At 34.5% G+C, this 23,300-nt stretch overlaps 1 protein-coding gene and 1 long non-coding RNA gene across 2 annotated transcripts; one reads left to right on the top strand and one right to left on the bottom strand.

The window, feature by feature from the left end:
- Positions 1 to 215: 215 nt before the first annotated feature.
- On the top strand, positions 216 to 8,394 carry LOC104099017 (inner membrane protein PPF-1, chloroplastic). The gene is made up of 12 exons (XM_009605895.4): positions 216 to 659; positions 1,426 to 1,536; positions 1,776 to 1,850; positions 2,274 to 2,334; positions 4,008 to 4,081; positions 4,166 to 4,270; positions 4,491 to 4,598; positions 4,697 to 4,800; positions 5,317 to 5,466; positions 5,540 to 5,666; positions 7,084 to 7,195; positions 8,044 to 8,394. The coding sequence occupies exons 1-11, from the start codon at positions 342 to 344 to the stop codon at positions 7,189 to 7,191; spliced, it is 1,341 nt and encodes a 446-aa protein (XP_009604190.1). The 5' UTR covers positions 216 to 341; the 3' UTR covers positions 7,192 to 7,195; positions 8,044 to 8,394.
- Positions 8,395 to 9,392: 998 nt separating this feature from the next.
- LOC138900962 (uncharacterized) lies at positions 9,393 to 10,011 on the bottom strand. Its single transcript, XR_011412354.1, has 3 exons — positions 9,865 to 10,011; positions 9,614 to 9,681; positions 9,393 to 9,537 (listed from the first exon to the last, which is right to left on the bottom strand). It is a non-coding gene; the product is annotated as an uncharacterized lncRNA (long non-coding RNA).
- Positions 10,012 to 23,300: the final 13,289 nt, after the last annotated feature.

The following is a 23,300-nucleotide window of genomic DNA, read 5'->3' as shown; positions in this document are numbered from 1 at the left end:
AAAATTATGATTAAAAATTAAATTTATTTAATTTTCAAAATTCAAATACTACCGCACCAATTCAAATTAATTAAATTCTTATACAAATACCTATCACCATTGAAAAACCATTTTTAAAAAAGAAAACGACATACCAAACCAAATAACGGAAGCGCCAAACATCGGTTAATCAAATTCCAATATTTTTATTCCCAAAAAGGAAAATAAAGGATAGGGATATTTTCTCTTTGGCTCTCCCTCCTCCACTCTCTAATAGCTGTCCCTCATCCTCAACTTTCCTTTCTTCATGCGAAGCTGAATTGAGCTCCATTTTCTCCTTCACCTCAGGAGCATTTTTTACCATGGCGAAAACCCTAATTTCATCGCCGTCGTTCATCGGAACTCCTTTGCCGTCGTTCTCTCGCCATATCTTCCACCGGCGAAGGCTTATTTCAGCTAGAGTGAAATTCAGCTTCCATGAGCTTCCTCCGATTCAATCTCTTCACTCTTCTTTCGATTTCAACGCTGTTATTAGCCGAGCCGAAGGACTTCTCTATACGTTAGCTGATGCCGCTGTGGCTGCTGATCCTGGTGTTGCCTCCGATGCCACTGCTGCTACTCCTCAGAAACCCGGTGGTTGGTTCGCTTTCATTTCTGACGCTATGGAAGTCGTTTTGAAGGTTAAATTCCGTTTTCAGTTTTACTTAACATAGTTTCGAGCTAATTCTGATCATTGTTACGATTTTTATTTTTATCTTCCTTTTCTGGACTCTATAATGCGTCCAGCATATTCATAATAACGATTTCACTTGCTGCCTTATGTATCTATTTCATGTTTATATAGTTTTCAAAGTTTAGGTCTTACTAGTGTTAGATTGGCATCATTTTTCCTAGTTTTAACTTAATTATAATTATCAATTACTTTATCCGCATAATTGTTGTTTGTGTTTATCGTTATTACTCTTTTTTTTTTCTCTTATTACGGGTTGTTTGGGCCAACTTGCACGCAACTCGAATATTTCACTGTGTCCTTTGCAGTTAAAATCTTCTTTTAACTTATTTTGCTTTTAGCCTTTGAAAACACTGGAAGGGAACTAAACTTAATTTTGGATTTTTTCTACCTATTGAAAGACTCTACTAGCTCTTGTCATTTTTCCTGTTGACACAAGTCGATAACCAGATTTTTCCCTAACCAACCAGATTTTAGCTTCTGCCCCCTTCCTCCCAAAAAAGATAGGAAATTAGACGAAGCTGAAGAAATGTTATATAGGACAACAGGTTGGTTGTCTTCACTACATGGCGAAGTACAAGTACTGCAGCTTATTTTGTTTCAGTTTTAGATAGACTGTTTTTAGGTTTTAGTTTTAGAGAGATCGTCTTCTTACGAACTGGTATTTGATGTCGTCACGTACTCTATATTCACATCATTCACTTTGCTTTTTTCAGGTAATGAAGGATGGACTGGCAGCTGTGCATGTGCCTTATTCTTATGGATTTGCAATCATATTGCTTACTGTCCTGGTTAAAGCTGTCACTTTCCCTTTGACAAAGCAACAGGTGAGCCTGTGCTGACTTGCTGCTTGACCTTGATATTTAAGAGTTGGTCTGGTATTTCAGGTCTTGCCGCTTAGTTACGTCTGTCTAGTATTAAAAATAGTGCAATGGTGATGAGAAATTGAGAATTGAATCTTTTGTCGAACTCAACAAGAGTCCCCTGCTCCTTTGTTCCTCATTAATCTTTAAATCTGTATTGCAATGGAATTGTTGCTGATGTATGATATTATGTCTTTTGAAAGGTTGAATCAACACTAGCAATGCAAAATCTCCAACCAAAGATCAAAGCTATTCAGCAACGATATGCTGGAAATCAGGTGAGTTAAATTCTTGTCAATTGATACTTTCTGTTTCATCTAAACTGCTCTTCAGAACCGTATGACCTTCTAAAACTTGAGCTATGTATTAAAGATTCTTTGGTACTTAGTACTGTGAAAAAGAGTGAAGTATGAGCAATTGACAGTGTAACCATTACAACTTGTTTGTTAGATTTCATCTTAATTTGGTAAGATTAAAGCTTTTATTTATTTTTTTAGAGTTTTTTATTTTGTATGGTTATAGTATTGCTTTACTTATCAAAAGAAAGAAAAGCATTGCGTGTGGTGATCAAAAATTCGTTCAATAAAAGGAGTATTTCTATTGTCGTGAAGCTATTGCTGTAGAATTATGATTAATGTTGTGCCTTTTCATATCGAGTCCAGCAAACAGAACTTACATCTATAAATATTTTTTTAATTCAGGAAAGAATCCAACTTGAGACTTCGCGTTTATATAAGCAGGCAGGGGTCAATCCTCTTGCTGGTAATTCTTCATTCTAGCAGTCAGCTCTCTCTCTTTTAATTATGCTTCCATTTACCATTTCTGTTTATCTTCTTAGTTGGTTTAAAGCATTGGGCATATATGTTGAAAGGAACTCACCGTGACTTTTCTCTCCTGGCTAGTAGTGAATCGCAAATCATATCTCAGTGAATTAATAGCCATTTAATCAGTTAAAGAATTACATATTTTCTCATTCACATTCTGTTCCTCTATGGTCTAGGTTTTCATTTTTTGTTCTAGTACATCTTAGAACTGGGTTGCCCAGTGACATTTTTCCATCCAAAATTTGTTTGAACTGGATTTCAGTTCTATTCCTTTTCAATCTTTGATATCTATGGCATCTGAAGTTGTCATTAAGTTAGTTCCTCATCCGTAGCGCTCACTTGATTTTTTTTTTCCAACACACTCACGTGCTCGACTTCCTTTTTTTTGGATATGTATGAAATTTTATTCCATTGAAGGTGCATACAAAAACTCAGTTGCCACTTATAAATGTAGGGAACTGAGGAACGTCTACATTTAGCATGTTACACCAAAAAGCGAGAAGTACAAACATTAGTATTTGTGACTATTTACAGACACAACATTGTCCTAAATACATCTTTGATTCTCTCTAGCCAAAGTACCCAAAAATACTTGCTGGAATGGTGAATCAACATCTTCCTGTCCTCCAGTTTTTCTCCCTGGCCAATGCAGCACTCACTCTATCAACTAATAATGCTTCTTTCAGTGAAGGAAGAACTTTGAGATAGTGAATTGAGTCGAGCTAAGTGTGTAACGTTTGACTTAGTTTATGCAATGGTTAGGGAAGCATAGATGATCACGGACGCCCAAACTAGTTCCACAATACCAGAGAACACTGCTCTATGACCTTAAATTTGCTTTATAATATTTTGGTTAATATTTACTTCCAATAATGTGTTTCATTTCATGTTTAACTTCAAATGACAAATATTAACTTTAAGGTATAGTCAACCTCCTCTTTCCTGTGTATCCTAGCGATATTCCTTTGAGGCCATGAGTTGTAAAAGAAGAAAGGGCTCCTAACTACTTAACAACCTGGGTAAGTTTTCAGGTGCATTGTCCTATGAGCTGTCTGGCCAATAGCTGTACTGAAGTGGTTATAAATGGCATCAGAGGTTTCAACTTTGTGCCCGAGAGTTTAAAACTGATGTGGATACCTATTAAAAAGGCCTTATGTGAATACCAAAATTCTAAAATACATGATGAGTTGAGAGATTCACTCAATTACTATGCTTTTTAGTTGCGACAGAGAGTCACTAGAGTTAAGATATGCTGTCAAATGTGCATTGATTTGAAGGTTAACTGCATCATCAAAAGACTGGTTGTAGCATAAATAAACCTCCATAAGGTTAATGAATTCATAAGTTTAACCCACTACAATATAAAAACTACAATTGGTTTGACATACGCAAATTGCAGCACATCAACTAACTGCAGATGTCAATGCCAGTTAATAAGTGACCATGCCATAAAGTAATAATGAGCGCTTTGAGCTTCTATATGGTTTGGATGTATAATTCGTTCCATGTTAAGTTTAGATTCCAGGTAAAGAATATTGGAAGTTCTTGTACTTCCATTGTGGTTATCTATTTATTTATTTATTTATTTATTTTGTGGCTACACGATAACAGGATGTTTTCCAACTTTGGCTACTATACCAGTTTGGATTGGTCTCTATCAAGCTCTCTCTAATGTGGCAAATGAGGTATAAAAGAAGTTAATATTATCGTACGTTCTTACTCATTGATTTAAATAATGAGTTTATTTACTTTTTTTGCTTTCTGAAAAGGGATTGCTGACTGAAGGTTTCTTTTGGATTCCTTCTTTGGGAGGACCGACTACTATAGCTGCTCGACAAAGTGGATCTGGAGTTTCTTGGCTATTCCCGTTTGTGGTCAGTGTCATAACCTGATACACATTCTGAGTAATCTTCCTAATCACAAAAAAGTTGGAGCATTTGCCCCCTTTTCATCTCACCCAACTGATTTTCTTTTGAGCGCTTGTGCTCAAAAGATAAATCTGCTAGTAATATCAAGTACATTTTAGTGTAACTGCGGACATAAAAATCTGTTGACTTTTTCCTTCTCAAAAAATAAATCTGTTGACTTTTTCAGGATGGGCATCCGCCTTTGGGTTGGCATGACACAGTGGCTTACCTTGTTTTGCCTGTCCTGCTAATTATTTCGCAATATGTTTCAATGGAGATAATGAAACCTCCCCAAGTACGAACTTGAGTTTATGTTTCAGCTAAGTTCCTTCTGTTCTTAGTATTTGAGTGCATCTGTCATGTTATTCTGAAATCCTTGAAATCTCTTCGTAGACAGATGATCCAACTCAAAAGAACACGCTTCTGGTTTTCAAGTTCCTTCCGCTCATGATTGGCTATTTCTCTTTGTCTGTTCCTTCAGGGTTAACAATTTACTGGTGAGCTCTTAGTTAAAGTAATTACGTATTATTACCTCTGATATAGAATTATGGTTTTGGTCTTAGACAAATATAGGATCAAATAAACACCCCGGTGTGAATTATTATTTTTATAAATGACAACTACGTAAATCTGCACATCTTGATTAAAAAACTACGTACGTCTGCACATAAATAAAGTGAAACTTGCCATTCACTTGTTACCAGTGATTATATCACTGTGATTAAGGGCAGAGGATAAAGAAATTTAGTTGCGCCTTTATGCACCAATATGTATCCTCTTACTGCCTGGGCTCTTTCAAACTTACCGGTTAAAAGACATGTCAAAACAATTTCTCGATATCTCTTATGTTTGCTTTTCTTTTAAGTTCTCTCTTGTCACTGGGGCAACAACTGACAAATTATCATGCTTCCCCTTCTTATCTTTCTTAACTCAACAATAGATTTGTGTTTTGGATATTTTTATCAATTAAACAAGATAGTTCTTAACTTGCACCTTTTATGTTGAATTTCAAGGTTCACAAATAATGTGCTGACCACGGCACAGCAAGTATGGTTGCGCAAGTTAGGTGGTGCAAAGCCTGTTGTGAGTGGAGATGCTAGTGGTATCATCAGCGCTGGACGTGCAAAAAGAACTACCTCTCAGTCTGAGCAAGCTGGAGAGAGGTGTGTGTAATATTTAAAAGTTACTCTACTTGTACAATGCCTGTTTAGCTAACGAGAAAGTTTATGGAGACAGATTCAGGCAGCTAAAAGAAGATGAAAAGAAGAAAAAGTCAACCAAGGCACTCCCTACAGATAAGGTTGAAATATCAGCCTCTACATCTGATTCCGAGGACGAAGCAGATGATGAGACCAAGCCCAAGGTAAACATCAAAGTATTTTTTGTGCATTTGATCTCGACTGTCAAAGTTCATTTGACACATGTTTGTATAATTAAAAATCAGTTGTTAGTCAGGCGATGAGTAAGAAGTGGCATGTCCAAGGACAATAAAAGACATGGAAGGCCTCAGGCCTAATAAGGCACGATGATTTATTGCATTATAAAAGTTTTTTATCTGGAAGTACAATCCTTCCTTTTCATTTATGATGCAAGCCCGTTTTCCATGTAATAAAGATGTGAATTTGTAGTCCTTTACCTGCACTTGGTCATGGTTGGTAATCATGGTATCTCGATACACAGCTACGCTACTCATACACCCCATTATGCCAGCCAAACCAAAGAACAATTGTGTGAGAGAGAGATGAAATACTACCCGATAAAGAAGAACAAAAGAAAGAGGGAGATTCACATTGTGAGAGTTGGAAAGGATCATGGTTTGTTTTTCTTATCACCTCTCAAGTTGATCTTCTTTTATTGTTTTAGGGAGCTGGACTACATTGTTTGAGCTCGGAAATGACGTATATTGAAAAAATGTTACTACAAACCCTTACGCAAACACTATTAGACAAAAATTGCATTGTGATGATTACATAGAATTGTTTTTACGGTTAAGGGTTTTGTCGAGGTGCGCAAGCTGTCCAGACACCGCGGTTATTAGAAAAACATAGTTGTGTTTTTGTATCTTTTTGCTGTCTGATAATAGATTTTCTCCATTCGATTGGAGTTTGTTTTTATTTAGGGGTGTCTTGACTCCCCTAATTATTCTTATTTTATTTTATTTTATTTTGATAATCGTAGTGTCCTGTCCCAGCTTGCGCACCTCGACTCCTCTAATCATTAAAACCAGTGATTCTGCTTTTCAGTAAATTGAAGTGCATGAAGACATGTCTGCTCTAGATTTTTGGTCTAATATGTATTCCATTATACATGCCAATTTTCAGTGTTTCCCTATAGATTTCTGTCTATTTTTGGTAATATGTTTGCTCGAGAGGAAGCGGTTGACGAAAGAACAATCTGAAAATTCTATGCCACTGGTCTTCTAAATAATTTCTTTTCTATGTATCTCACGCAAGGAGAGTACTCAAAAATGCAATTTTTTATCAATAATCTTGCGCAAAAATTCATACTGATTGGTTATGCGATCAGGCTGTAAGGGCTATGGACTTCACTCAGAGACTAGAGATATATGCATACGCAATTCTAGGCTCATGGATACTTAAGTTGCTCTGAAACAATTCAATATCTTTATTTTTTCAGTTCAAAGAAGAGGGAAAAGAATAACTTCTTTGTACCCCGAAAATGAATTGTTTTGTTTGATGCTGCCTGGCAAACTATTAATTTTCTATTTGAAGACACTGTTATGAGTTTGAGCTTATAGACTTGATAAATATTGACTGCAGGATGAAGAAGTTCTAGAAGAGGCTTATGCTTCTAGCAGTAGTAAAGAAGTTCCAAATTACTCAGGTCCAAGGAAGAGCAAAAGATCAAAAAGGAAGCGTGCAGTATAAAGTGGTAAACCAATTCTTTAGCTGTCAGTTTAACTTGTATATTTGACAAATCTGTATCTTAGTCGGTTGTATAGTGGCCATTTTCATGCCGGTCATCTATTTAAGGGCTATTTGCCAAAAGATGAGAACATGACAAGTATGCAAATGGTGAATTCACGTGCTTTCAAGTTTAAGCACCAACTTAGCAAGCAAAAGCTAAATCTACCATATTCCCTTCATGCGTAGCATGTGGGCTTTCTTGTATCAATTCTCCTGCAAACAAAAACCATAGCTTCAGCCGACAATAAGTGTGTTAGATGTGAGGTTTATCAAAGCCTGCAGTATGGTGATAACACGATAGAATCTTAAGCACTGGGCCAAAGGTTTCCTCTATTCCTCATTAGTTACCATAATCTTCACCCTGGCCTCTGCATCAATGATGCCTGCATACGGAAGTTGTTTTCTTTGCTTACAAGGTTAGTCTGCTTTCATAGTAGCTTGGGTTTGAGTTAGTTTTCATAAATGAGCTTTGGTTTGAGTACCAGCTTATACAAAATTCTTTCATTTTGTTGACATTTGAAAGTGTCCTGTAGAATTAATAACTTTTTCAAAATTTACTGAATTAAATTTGATAATTACGAATTGAAAATATTAGTTAGCAGTGAGCACATCAGAAATGGAGCAGCAAGCACTTTAGACTAGATGAGCATTACTCTTCTGATCACTTAGTTGGTGAAGGATAATGAAATTCCAATCCAAAGATATCCCACTGTTTGTACAAATACAATGGCCTAAATATAAAATCTTCTAACTACTTATTACATATATTCTAACCTCCAACTCTAAATAAATTTTATGTTCTCGTACTGCTAGCTCGTTCTTCTGGTCATGGCCTTGATGGTGCGGGATGATTGCTAGTTGGGTTTGGCCCAGTGGTGGTGTATGGACCTGTGTGTTGCCCTGCTTCACAACGGTTTGATTAGAGACTACACGCATAAACTATAGCAGAAGAGAGACAACATACTTTAGTTGGCAATTTAGCTTGTATATTTGATAAATCTGTATCTTAGTCTGTGTATAGTGGCCATTTTCATGCCGGTCAGCTATTTAAGGACTGTTTGCTAAATGAAGAAAGCCTGATGAGCTGGCAAATTTTTTCGGATTTATTCAGGCTCTTTCAAGTGTAACCACGAGCTTAGCTAAGAAAAGCTGAATTATACCATATTCTTTAATGTGTAGCATGGGGCTTTATTGTCGCAATTATCATACAAATATTAACCACGACCTGAGCGAGCACTAGTGTGTTCTGATGAGAGGATGCATCAAAGTTTGCAGTAAGGCGGTGGCACCACAGAATTTTAAGCAGCTGGCCCAAGGTTTCCAATATTTTCCTCACTAGTCATTACCATAATGTTCATCCGTACCTCTGCATTACTGATGCTAGTACGCGACTTGTTCTTTTGTGACCTACAAGATTAGTTTGCTTTCCTAGGAGCTTGGGCTTGAGTTGGTCTTCAATAAATGAGCTTCGATTTCAGTACCTGCTTACTCAAAACTGTCTTGATCTTGTTAGATTTGAGAATGACCTCTGGGATTTTTACTTCTAGATTTTGATAGTTGTTAAACTAGATTTTGATAGTTGTAAATTGATAATGTTATTTGCGGTGCACCCAAGGGTGTGGACTTGTGGTCAATGAAGTGGGTGAGAACCATGAGGTCTCAGGTTCAAATCCCAGCGGAGTCAAATACTAAGTGATTTCTTCTCATCTATCCAAGTTTTGGTGGATAGAGTTACCTGGTACCTGTTGCTGGTGGGAGATGGACGGTATCCCGTGGAATTAGTCGAGTTGCGCAAGCTGGCCCGGACACCACGGTTATCAAAAAAAAAAAATGTTATTTGCAGGAGCATATCAGGAGTGAAGTAGTAAGGTCTTTAGATTAGATAAACATCACTCTTCTGGACCCTTTAGTAAATAAAGGAGAATGTAATTCCAATCTCAAAGGAACACCACGGTTATCAAAAAAAAAAAAAAAAAATGTTATTTGCAGTCGAGCATATTAGGAGTGAAGTAGTAAGGTCTTTAGATTAGATAAACACCACTCTTCCGCACCGTTTAGTAAATAAAGGAGAATGTAATTCCAATCTTTAAGGATATCCCACTGTTTGTGCAAATACAATAGCCTAAAGATGAAATCGTCTAAGTACTGCACATATGTCTAACCTCCAATTATACGGCTAGCTCATTCTTCTGTTCATGGCTTGATGGTAGACGATGATTTCCTGTTGGGTTTGGCCCTTGATGGTGGACGATGATTTCCAGTTGGGTTTGGCCCAGATGGTGATTTATAAATCTTCGCATACTTGCCCTGCTTCAGAATAGTTTGATTAGAGAATACATGTATAAAACACTGGGGAATAGAAACTCCATATTACGAGACTTACCAAATTAGCAAGAATGTGTCCTCTTGTTGATCTCAAGGTGTAGAACAGTGAGCTTTTATTGGACTTAACTGCGATAAAGAAGCTAGAGTTTAGATCCATTGATATACTTGTTTACTAAAATCATGTAACTGCTTGGTGTAGGAAATCCTGGACTCAAAATAGATAAAACACGATTTGTTTCAGCTATTATATCATGAAAGAAGAAAATAGTGTATCACATTCATTCATTAGTCGCATTAGTAGTAACTTGCCTCCTTTTATAGCTTGAGCCATGGGGATGAAGTTATAATCATGTTGACATGCTGCCCATATTGTCCATATGAGAAGAAGATAGAGAAGGAGCTCTGTTCTCTTCATCTTCAGCATTGGAAAGTTGAAGGTGTGGGTGCAGTAGAAGGTGAACTTATAAGTGGGAAATCATTTCCAATATAGGGGGAGATTTTAAGTAGCATATAATTGGTAATCATTACTAATCTTGAAAACAAGGAATGTTAGATAAGTTGCTGGGGTATCCTATGCCATTTTATGCAACAAGTGATAAGATCAGGAATCTGGCTCTCTTCATTGTGAATTGACTTCTTGCTCAGTTATCATTGTGTCCATGATGAAATACAAGTCATCGCATTATTCTTCCTTTTGAGTGCTCAACCATGTCATTGGCTTGTCTGCCTTTCCCCAAAACACATATTGCCTTTTTGTTTTTATTGGATAGTAGTCATTTATTACTATTGCATTTTCAATTTAAGCTAGGTAGGGATAAGATCTGCGTACACATCAGTGGCGAATCTAGAAATTTCTCCAAGGGTGTTCAAATTTAAAAGAAGTGAAAAATATTTCCGACAAAGGGTGTTCAATATGTGTTATATACCTCTAAAACATAATATTTTACCTATTTACACAGTGTAATTTTTTGACGAAGGGTGGTCAGTTGACAACCCTTGTGACCATGTGGCTTCGCCACTGGTACACACTACCCTCCCAAGACCCCAAGTATGGGAATATACTGGGTATGTTATTGTTGTTGCATTTTCAATTTAAGCTCCTGTTGCTGGGGTTAGAGGAGTTCTCTCATGCTTCGCGTCTCCTTCGGTCATTTGATCTCGGCCGCTTTATCCAATATATATATATATATATATATATATATATATATATATATATATATATGTATAGTATCTATGAACGTGTGTTGCACGTTAATTATGGCATGTGATGGTTCAAACATTTATTTATATTAAGGAATAACAAAAATTAATTAATGAGAAAAAAATTATGTATAATAATACAACAATCATCTAAATACCGAAAAATATTAAAACAGTAGCATAACACGTGAATTCAAAATGAAAGGACATCATCAAAATTTGCATAAATGATCAATTTAGTCATGTTAGTTTGATGATTATGCATTATAGTTTAAAAGTATTTAATATATTGGTATCTTACCAAACACTTCTTTGCAGACAATGTATTTTGTGTATGTTTCCTTTTAATGCTTTGGTTGCTCTGCAATAATCAGAACTCTTGTTGTCGATATTGATATCCCTTTTGAAAGTGCAACATATAGTTGTTCGTACAAAAAAATTACAATAAATATAGTCCAATATTTAGGATGTTATCCGTGTGATTTATTTATTATAATTGCAAAACATAAACATACTGAAAAAATTTCACACAAGTTTAAAAGGATATCTTTTAGTTTCAGGAGACAAAAGTTGAATTCGGGGATAAATACATACTTAGAAGCACATTGACCCGTATCATAATTTCTGCATGTATGACGTTATTGTAAAAACTTCTATGTACCATCTGTGTACTATCACATAAGCTATTCGGCGAATCTAAGTTTTTCAGTACCATGACAGACATATTTTTCTTCAAAATCAACTTATATGCAATGAAAGACTAATTTTAACTTAGTCTATTATATACATGGTGACACTGACATACGTAACAAATAATGAACTTGACAACAAACGTGTGTGGTGGAAGACCATTTGGTATTAAAGTATTTACATATTCTTCTTGATAGTAATTATTAGTATCATCTGATGCTGAGTCAAAAGTTAAAAAAAAAAATTGTTTTTTGCCATAAAACTTATAATCAACCTTTTATTTAGTTGATCAACATATTCATTTTTGCTAGCTAAAATATATAGCTCTTTAATTTCTATCATGTAATTTGCACAAATTGCATTTTAATCTAATGATGAAAATATTTCCCCTGTTAAATGCACTACTATTACCATCGCGGTTGATAACAAGTGTTCTGGAAGAACCAAATCATCTTTTATTGTATGCTCTTCTTCGTTTCCAATACGAAGCAAGAAGTCACTGAATGCTGGATCTGTTCTTACTTTTATATTTCTTGTCAGTTGAATCTTTTCCAATTGAGGCCATAAGTATAATTTTTGCAAGGTAGCTTTTAGAGGTTCTGCTTTTGTCGATTTCAGAACTACTTATAGTACTTGACAAAAATCACATCACAAACCATTACTTTTTCACCAAATGGTTCATTGATATCCAATGAATCTCTAAAACTCCGGTCAATTATTTCAATCGTTTGACGCTTAGCCATAAATTTTTATCTCATATTACCAATTTTACTTTCCTTATAAATATAACACCATTGCTCTGCTTTGATATAGTTGTGATGGTTATGTTATTTGAATATGTATATTAAATTTAAAGTGAGTTGTACGACCTCATAATAAAATCGTAGTTACTATAACACTTGTTGTTATTGCTAACAGTATCATGCCTCTTGATTTGACATTTACAAGTAATGCATGACATAGGAATATTATTTCAGTTCCGCTGGAGAGATCAGATAATCCCGCTATACCTGAGTCGATTTTTTAAAATATAGTCTTGAAAGCTTGTTTTTGTGCAGGATTTAGCTTTGATTGTGCTTCCATAGATATTGTATGGCCTTTTGATTCTTAATACTATATTAACCTTTTTTACTTTGTGTTCTAATTTTTTTTTAATCTCTAACGCTCTTTTTATAGAATAAGTTTATGTATCTAAGAGTTTTTTTAACTTGAAAAATAATTTTACTCATGTGATAAATTTGAAAAATAACTAAATTGGATTTGCTAAATAATTAATTGAAAGATTTAATTATTTGGTCTTAACATAAAAAATAATTTATTTTACGTTGATTCAGATTCTTAATATTAGTTCATCTCATATTCTAAATAGTTAATCGTAATTATAATTTTATCCACCATACGTTTTTTTTGTCAAAGAGAAACGATCGATATAACATTTCATTTTTAGATCTTTATGTATGTAGATCATTAGTGGTATTGACTCCTACAAACTATTTTTCTTTCTCTTTTTCATACATTTATATTTTTAAATATTTTCTTAGTTATTTTTTAAAAAATAATTGGTATATTTTTCAATATTACACGAAAAAATGATAATAAAAATATATTATTTGAGTAGGAAATCATCCTCACAAGGTAGGGGTAAGGTCTATATTAATCTCCCAGGCCCTAATATGTGAGATTATACTGGGTATGTTGTTGTTGAGTAGGAAAGCAGTTCAAATTTAATATAAAAGTATATTATCACGGGAATATTTTTTTCTCAATTTCAACGCTTTATGTAGTCCTTTTAATATTGCTTTTTCTTCTTCTTGATATTGGATATTATAGAGTGGTAATGTATTGCCAATGCGAAGGATTCTTATAAAATTAATTTTATTAAACCTTTCTACATATTTTTAAAATTTAATAGAAAAAAGTTAATTAATTTTAAAATCTTATAATAATAAAAAGGTATTATAGTCCCAAAAAATAGGTTATTACAGTCATATCATTTTCCTATGAGTTCTTGTGTTTAATATTTTAGGGTTATTTTGGTTTATCAATATTATATTCGTACTTTTATAATAAATAAATAAATAAATAAATAAATAGGCTCTTCTTTTTCTAAATAGAATTGGATAATATAATACATTCTAAAATTAAATTAATAATAGGACAATATAATTCGTTTTCAAATTAAATTAGTAATAGAAATTTTTAAGAAGTATGTCCTAAAAGTAATAAAATTACATGGCTAACGTGTAGTATTCATGTATTAGGTTTATGGCTTTATGCTAACGTGTAGCATTCATGTATGTCCTAAAGCTAATAGGATTACAAGGCTAACATCTAAAATTTCGGTTATGTCCTTTCATTTTGAGTTATTATGCTTAATACTATAAGATTATTTTCGTAAACCAACATTATATTCATACTTTTATAATAAGGAATATATATATATATATATATATATATATATATATATATATATATATATATATATATATATATATATATATGCATGCTTCATTTTCTACTTAGAGGGCGTTTGGCTAAGTTTATAAGCTGGTCAAACTAGCTTATAAGCACTCTTCGGCTTATCTACGCGTTTGGTAAAGTTAAAAGTGCTTATAAGCCAGTGCTTATAAGTCAAAAATAAGCCAAAAGCCATAAGCTGGTCAGCCCCAACTTATGAATTTTTAGGTTATAAGCACTTTAAGTTTGACCAAGATTTTTACTATTTTATCCTTAAAATATTCTTTTTTAGAAAGAAAAAAAAAAACTCTTACTTCGATACTCACTGCCTCAAGTATTGTTTCAACCTAAAATCCCCGCTTATTCAAGTCTTGAATTCTCATTGACTATTTAAGATAAGCAAATTCTCTATTCCTTTGCATATTTGTATCTATGTGATTGTGTATTAATCTTTGAACTGTATGTAATAAATGAGGACATATCAAAAATTTTGGTGTATTGCTTTCTAAGTGTTTTGGTGATGAAGGCATTGTTTGTTTCTCTTCAAATATTTTGTTCTATTTAAGTTTATTTTTTACTGAGAAACTTTTGTCAATTTATTAATTATTATAACTTATAATTATATGCTTATCATAAAATAAATTATATTTATCATAAAAATTATCTTATCTAAGCACATTTATATTTAAAATAAAATGACAAATAGAATATTTTGTATTTGAATCGATCTGGAATCTAAAAGTTTGAAGAAATTACACCCTTATAAGTGTAAACAGTTATAAGGTTATTTAACTCATTTTAACAGAAAAAGAACTTATCAGCATATTGCAGCAACTTATTATTAATTTCAGCACTTGTATCCAAATATGTAACTGCTTATTTATTAAATCAGTTTCAGCACTTAAAAGTGCTTTTCAACACCTAATGCTTATCAGCTACTTCAAATCAGCTAATCCAAACGGGCTCTTAAACTCTCTGAGTGAAAGGGAAAAGGAAATATGTATTTTGGAAGGGGAGCCTTTGGCGTAACTGGTAAAGTTGTTGTCATGTGACCGGGAGGTCACGTGTTCAAGTTGTGGAAACAACCTCTTACAAAAATGCAGGGTAAGGCTGCGTATCCGACCCTTCCCCGGACGTATAGCGAGAGCTTAGTGCACCGGGCTGCCTTTTAGGATGACATTTTCCGGGAAGTTTGGGTGATATAAGTGCACATATAGCCATTCTCAGGAATGCTATTTAGAGATTAGTTAATTTTTATTTTGTCCTGAAACTTTAAACTAAAAATATTAACTAAAGGACAATTCAGGATATTTTTGTAAAAATTAAATTGAAAAACTGAAATTCAGGACAACCTACCTAATTACTAAATAGCAGCCCTTTATACGTGGTGTTATTTCTACAGTTTTGGTCGTATGGAAGACCATAAACTTTGCCCGCCACCCCCTCTTTCCCAGTAACCCTCTGACAAAGGCCAAAGCTTACAAGGAACATGAGCATGCAAAATAAAGAAAGATATTTCATCTATAATTTAAACTAAGGCATGGTTAGGAAGCTTAATCATGCTTAGTGAATTTAATGGAGGAAAACAAAAATTTTAGTTGTATTTGTAAGCCTTGATTTCAATGTTGTTATTGGTATACTGCATGCTTGAGAGCACAAAATCAGTTTCAGAAGAGACTCAAGTTTATCTCGGAAGGAAAGAACTTCGAGATTAGGAAAGAAAAGAGCAGTTAATGTTTCGTCGACGTGTATTTTACCTTCTGTCGTCTCTGGATTAGCAGCTTGGATTTGGAATGCTGAAGAGTGAAGATTTAGGAGGCTTATTTCAAATTATGGCGAAACCTTTAAAATGCTGACCCAAATCAGACCCTGAGGAAATCCCCCTTAGGTTGCGTGATGGTTAAAATTGATTAAATTTGGAGCGTTACGAGTTAACTTTCAAAGTGCTCGTTTTTTAGTTACAATTTCAACTGCAAAGACTACATATTTGTTGATGAAATTTGATGTGCTAATTCAAGCTTTCGCGTCAAGCACAGGCTTAATTCAGTTTTTCTATCCCAAAGCTGTAGATCTGGGGTCCGCGGATGACTGTCAATGTTGGGTTAGTCACCATACCATTGTCAACCAAAGTTCCAATTGGGCCTAGGTCTAAGTTTTGAAACGTTACAAGCCCAAAGGCAGTGAAGGTACCCAAAACAATACTGGGCCGGGTTGCTTCGCTTTTTCGATTGAGGAATTTTTAGAAACCACTATTGTTTAGTGGCTATTAATTTTCTATAGCTACCATATACACAATTACTTCTTATAACTACTATTCAGTTGTTATGGTAGTGTATTCGTTGAATTCGTGCTGCTTTATTCATGAATACTGTGAGCACCTAATTTTTGCCCTAATATAAAATTACTCCTAAAAAATTCAAAAAATAGCTTTAAATTATTTTTCTATATTTTTACTTAGTTTGCTTTTGTACGTATTCATGTTTGATGCATTTTTAAGTTGCATTTTTAAATTCTAAAGAAAATACAAAAAAAAATTAATTAATTTTTACATTTTTTAGATTTTAATTGCATAATCAATTGCATTTGTAAAACACTAAAATACCAAAAAATACATTAGTAACTTTACATGCATTGGTTAGCTAAATAAATTAGTTAATTGTAGAAAAATAGGTCATTAGATTAATTTTACAAATTAATTGGAATTAGGAGTGTTAAATAAATTGATTAGTATTGCAAAATACAAAGAAAGAAAAGAGAAGGCTATGAGGTCTCATTACAACTTTGGGCCAGGTGCTTCTAGTGGCCCATTTTCCTTCCATTCGCCCCAGCCCACTACCCGCCGGCCCAATATCACCCCTTAATCTCTAAAATACACACTAGTTCCCCTCTCCATAAGATCAGAGATAGAGAACGATCGATCCCCCCTTTTGACTAACCCTAATCGTTGTCTCCAATTCCCAAAAGGATCTCAAAATAGAAGTACCCAGCTCACAAAGTTCTCATTCTCTCACTTACGCTTCACAAATACAGAGATAGCTAGGAATTCTGCATCTGAAACTTCTCTGCAAAACTCTGAGATCTAAAAATCAAATTAAAAAAAAGAGATTTGAAAGCTAGCTTAAAATTCTACTCGCATGCTCTACTTTTTCTGAAAATTCAAGTGCGAACAAGCTTGAGAAGTGTGGTTTGCTGCTGTTGTCTTTGCTGAATTCGTAGCTGTGCTCCAGCCTTAGTGTCCCTCCGAGATACTGTCGCTCAGCTCTCTGTTTTTTTAAGACAGATGCGTGAATCCTGGTCAAGGAGGTTAGTAGTTGGGAACATTCATGTGTTGTATAGTGGTTTATTAATGCAAGTTACATTGGCCATTGATTGTTATAAACACTAGAATTATTTGAAAATGCATATTTCCATGCACATATAGTAATTCCTTCAATTTTTTTGTTTGATGAGATTAAATTTGTCTTCTGTTCGCAACTTCGCATTTTGAAATCTGTTGCTGGAGGTTTTCCGGATAAAAATGACTTTCAAATCGTCTTAAACTGGAAGAGTGCATCCTATCTGGTTATTAGAAAATTCAAGTGAAATATAAATAAAAAAAATCAACTTGTCAAATAGTTGTTCTCCATAGATCTTACTGCTTAGGTACATGGGTAGAGTGTCCCTTATTCATTTGGACTTCAATCCTGTTTCCATCAGCATACTACTTGATATACTATTAGTTTTTTTTGTTGTTGTTTTTTTCATTAGTTTTGTTTGTGAATATTGCTTTGTTTGTTCCGTGAAGGATAGAATGTCAAGTTCACTTAGGTTATTATCAAATGTCAATAGCTATAAATTACTTTTCTTCCTTTATGTCGCAAATAGGTAGATCCAAATGGGTTCCTATCTCTGTTAGTATTTTGTTGTTTTGCTTCAATGAATTATATAACTTATTTTAGTTGAGTTTGTCTTATGAACTTGAAATTATGGAATAAACAGGCGTGAGTTAAGTCTATTATGGCATGAGAAGTTTTGTTAATGGATTATGTGACGACGGGGTCGAATAGAAGTCGAGTCATGGTCGTTTAATCAAAAACTAAAAAGAGGGTCATGGAAAACTAGTTTTGGAAAAATAATTCTTAATTCGTAGAAGGCTTTAGGCACGCTTTTAATAAATCATCGTGATTATGGGTACGGTTCCCATGGCATAGTTATGATACGTAATCCCCAATTCGAGTGTGCATTTCATGTGACTCGACTATAACTTCAAATGTTAATAATAAAATCAACACGTTGTAAATCGTGGGTGCGTTTCACGTGGCGCGATTCGCAATGTGTACAAAAACAAACGAGTGCGCGACATCGTGGCTTGTTCAAATAAACTCCATAAATAATTAAAAGCGGTTAAAAAGCTAAAATGCATAATAGATTTTAAATATGTATTAATCAGATAATTAGGCCAATTATTAATAGTTGAGGGACCGTGCTAAAACTACGAAACTCGGGAGTGCCTCACACTTTCTAATGGGTTAACAGAATTCTTTACCCGGTCTTCTGTGTTCGCATACCATAAATAGAATCAAATTTCCTCGATTTGGGATTTAAAATAAACCGGTGACTTGGGACACCATAACTTATTCCAAGTGGCGACTCTGATCAAATAAATAATCCCATTTCGATTAATGACACTTAAATTGGAAAAGCTCCCCTACCCCCTTGGGAAAAAGGAGGTGTGACAGCTCTGGCGACTCTGCTGGGGAAACGAACTCAGAACTTCTGGTTCAGGGTTCAGAATTCAAGCTTAGATGACTGTTATACTTGGCTTTTACTTATTATCTGATTTTTACGTGTTTGAGCCTAATGTGCGAAATGCCTCTTTTTACCGCTTTGATATTGTTTGGACAAGAACCCAGAACTTCTGGTTCAGGGTTCAGAATTCAAGCTTAGAATAACTGTTATGCTTGACTTTCTTGTGATTGTCTGATATTACGTGTTTGGGCCTAATGTGCTAATTGCCGCTCATTTACCGCTTTGATATTATGTGAACTATAGATAAATTATTACGACACCCTTTTCTCTCTGAGTCTTCTAAATCTTTCGGGAAGCGCACGCTGGCGTGGCTCTTTTCTGTTAGAGTGTCATATCTCTAATGTTAGAATGAGGATCGGATAAGTTACAAAGTCGGATGGCCTTTTAGTTCCTGGTACGTTGCCCCCAGCTCGAGTTATCCGCCTGGATAAGCCAAGTCTAGAACAATACACCCAGGTTTAAAACCTAGAATAACATAACCTCATGTCGGATCCCTAGTAGGTACGCTTGTTTGCATCACGTGCATTTGATTTTGGGGACTCAACACAGGGGTTGGGTCCTTCTAGGACAGATGTACCCCAAATTAAAAGACCATCCTGATGCATCTTACGTGCTACTTGTGTATTTGTTTGTTCGGTTTGCATGTTGACTGGCTTCTAAATAGGAAAAAAAATCAAGAAAAATAGGATAGAAAATTGACCCGGTTCCTGAAAATACCGGTATTTGAAAAAAAGAAGAAAAAAGATCCTGAAACTCTGCCGAATTTTTAAAAGGTTGTCGTAAATGAGTCCAAATTTTCAAAAATGACATTTTCCCCGGTCCTGAAAACCTAGCCGAACTACACGGGTCTGATTCTCACCGGATGTGAGATACGTAGGCAAACCTCATCGGTTCCGGCCCAAAATTTTCAAAAAAAAATTCAAAAATATTTTCCTTTACTTCTTTCTTTTAGAACCCAATTTTCAAAAAATTCAAAATTATTTTCTTTTAATCTCTTCTAAAAATTCAAAAATATTTTCATTCTTCTTCAAAAGTTTTTCTTTCGAAAATTGAACAAGAAAATTTAAGATTCAAAAAATATTTTCTTTCTTCTTTAGAAGTTTTTCATTCGAAAAAGAAAATCAAATCAAAATCAAAAAATATTTTTTTTCCTTCTTTAGAAGTCTTTCTCTGGAAAACAAAAATAGAAATTCAAAAAAAAAATTCTTTCTTCGTTAGAAGTCTTTCTTTTCAAAAAATTCTCAAAAAAATAAAACAAATCGAAATTCAAAAATATTTTCTTTCTTCTCTATAAGTCTTTCTTTTGGAAATTTAAAAAAAAAAAAAGAAACAAAAATTCAAAATCCAAAAAAAGAGGTAGTTTATTTACTTTATTCCTAATCTTTCCGAACTACGCAGGATCTGATTCATGTTCCCACATGATACTTAGGCAACCCACATCAGGTTCCACCGAATGAAAAAAGAAGAAGAAGGAAAGAAACAAAAAAAAAAAGAAAAAAGAGAAAAGGAAAAAAGAAAGAGAGTGTTTATTCTAACATGTTTGTTGTTTTGAAATAAAAGATAGTTAAAGGTGGGTGGTTTATTGGTTTGCAATGGCGAGTTCAGGATCCTTCGGAAATAAAAGCATCTTCTCAACCAATGGAACAAACACAACTATTGTTGATCCAAGGTCATGGAAAGGCAAATAGGCAAGTTGGCGGTGAAAAATAAAAAAATGGAGACAAATGTGGGGTTGACTTTACCAGATTTGAGCAATAGGACATGGCCTGCTCGGGATGATTGTCAAAATTTGAGTGTTGAATCCAAAACAATCAAAACGGTTAAATGCCGTAGTAATGCTGATGTGCGAATGTGTGGCTAAGATGTCGCTTAGCAACTGGAAAGGCACTCCCTATTTAGCCATGGTAGCTTATTTTGTCTTCTTTTCTTCTTCTTTTTGTGTTAACGGACCCTGCTATCCTTTATTCAATAAAAAGCAGTCAGTAATTTTGTGTCCATTTTTGTGCATAGTTCTTTTCACGCTAGTTCTAGTGATATGACATGCATGCGAAATTTTTGGTTAGATCTTAGAAAACTGATTTAGTCTTGAATTGGATGACTGAAAAAGAGACACTCTTGAAGATGAATAGATACATGAAACATTTGGAAAATAAGCATGAACCAGGTTTACATGGAACAAAAGTAGTCATGCTCATAATAGTTAAGGATCTCTACCTTTTGAATCATTGAGGAGATCGGGCTTAAGGATAATCGGACAGGTTGGAGTCTGTTTAGCACTAAGAGATAGAAAGTATTTTTCAAAAGGTGTATCCCAGTCAACTTGAATGGATCAATTTATTGGCAAAATGCATCTTCTACATCAATACAAAATCGAAGAAAAGTGACCCAAATTGACAAGAGTCATTCACTGCGAGGAAAGTATTGCTCATATAACTTTACACTGAAAAAGACCAGAAAGCAACATGTCCATCAATGTCGTGATTGTGAAGGGCTAACATGATTGGCATTCTCGAGGCTGGGAGGCCCTTTTTCTGCTATCCAAACACTTTATACCCTTCGTTACCCCTTTCGAGCATGTGTTATTTTCTTTGATCAACCTCTTTTGGAATCAAGTTTAGAGTCAAAAGTCTAAGAAAAAAAAAGAAAAAAAAGAGAAAAAATGAAAAGAAAAGTCCATGTCCCAAGAGTATAAACTGGGGCGACTCTTAGAAAGTTCAAGTGAAAAAAAAAGAATAAGAAAAGAACAATCAAAGTCCATGCCCCTAGAAAATAAAAGTTGGGGCAACTTATTTTGAAAAAAAAAAAAAGAAAAAAAAAAGAAGAAAGAAGGAAAAAATGATATTAAAAAAAAAGAAAAAAAAAGAAAGACAAAGAAAAAGAAAGAAAGATGAAAAAAAAAATATTAGGTCAGATGTTTGAACTACGTTAGACCTGATTCCTTTAAAAAAAAAAGGATACGTAGGCAACCTTACACGGTTCGGTCCAACCAAATAAGAATTCAAAAAAAAAATCTAATATTTCCCAGTATCTGAAACTGAGGCAAAGATTTCATTTCACTTTTGAAAGAATTGATTCCAAGAGTTGTAAGTCTACAACCCCTGATTTTGAGTCTAATTTGAGCATTCATGCCGTCCTTTCTTTCTAACCCTATCCAAATACCTTCAAAATAAAGACCTCCCGATATGCCTTCAAGAATGCCAAGAATGCAATGAGCAACGGTTGTCACGCGACATAGAACACTGTCACGATGCTCACACAAGAAAGCAAAAAAAAATTAAAAAAAATATAAAAGAGTCTTACTAGTGAAAATCCTTACGGGCACTGTAAGACGACGGTAAGCAGAGATAATTAAATGAGAGAGACTTGTTGGTGAAAACCCCTCGAGGCACCACTAGTCGAAAGTGAGTCATGAAGTTGATGCAAAGAATTGGCACGAACAAGCCCGACTTCAAAGGTCATAGGAATGGTAAAAGGGAAGATTTGATTAGTTTGATAGATTAGACCGTTAAGTCTAAAATGCATGTCATGATCATTAAGGCTAGTTACCTCAGTAAAAAAAAACCTCTTCTTTCTTTCCTTCCTGATGAGGGCATCTCTTGTTAATATTGTTTATTCGCATCATGATGTCCTTTGCTTTGAGTCAGTCCTTGTCAAAACAAGCAAGAAAAAATTTCAAAATCCGCTACCAGCTTTTCAGTTGCAAAGTAAATTTGGCCAGCACACTCAGGTGTTACAGTTAACATGCCTTGGGGATTCATGCATAGGCTCTCCCCAAAAGACTCCTGTCAGCCTACTTGGCTAAAGCAAGCAAAGATAACCTCAAGGTTAATAGGGACTCTCGATTCTCTTTGACAAACAAATTGTTCAAAAAGCAAGAAGCCATTCAAGATATCAAAAAAGGTTACCTAAGCAAAGATCTCCAGTTGGGATAAGGCTGATTGATCCACAAACACAAATGACACTGGGAGCGAAACAGTCATGGTTGATTCAGAATGTAAAGGTCCCTTGAAAGCAACAACAGTCTCCCAGCAGTGCAACCAACTACCAATGCAGTCGGTCTTCCAAAGGCTGGATGATCACAAAGCCAAGCTACCCAAGTCTCAAGGCCACAAACCGACCATCACTTTTAAAACTGACAAAATTTCTTTGTTTGAAACAGGAACACATCAGTGCAAGGAAAATTGTTCAAAAAAAAAGGGAAAGGAAAAAAAGAAATAAAAAAATAGGGAAATAAAAGAAGAAAAGAAAAGAAAATGAAAAGAAGAGAAGAGCCGACAAAGGAAAGTTTCTCAAATCTTTGCTCTGTCTTGCTAGCGTGCATAAAATTTTGCCATTGCTCTTCACATTTTTCCTCCTAGGATAAAAAGTCCTAGTCTGATAGATTTTCCTCCCAATAAAAATCTTAGTCTGATGAATCTTTCTCCTATGATCAAAATCTTAGTCTGATGAATCTTTCTCCTAAGATAATAAAAAAGAGACCTAGTCTGATGAATTTTCTCCTAGTATCGAAATCTTAGTCTGATGAATCTTTCTCCTAAGATTGAAGACCTAGTCTGATGAACTTTCTTCTAGGATAGAAATCTTAGTCTGATGAATCTTTCTCCTAAGAT

This window comes from Nicotiana tomentosiformis, chromosome 11 (assembly GCF_000390325.3).
Source record: "Nicotiana tomentosiformis chromosome 11, ASM39032v3, whole genome shotgun sequence".
Taxonomy (NCBI): Eukaryota; Viridiplantae; Streptophyta; class Magnoliopsida; order Solanales; family Solanaceae; genus Nicotiana; species Nicotiana tomentosiformis.
This window is presented reverse-complemented; position numbering and strand designations above follow the sequence as displayed.

Coding starts and splice junctions, on each gene's coding strand:
- LOC104099017 (XM_009605895.4), top strand. CDS start 342: ATGGCGAAAACCCTAATTTCATCGCCGTCGTTCATCGGAACTCCTTTG. Junction 1,537..1,775: donor TCCCTTTGACAAAGCAACAG/GTGAGCCTGTGC, acceptor GTCTTTTGAAAG/GTTGAATCAACACTAGCAAT. Junction 4,599..4,696: donor AGATAATGAAACCTCCCCAA/GTACGAACTTGA, acceptor ATCTCTTCGTAG/ACAGATGATCCAACTCAAAA.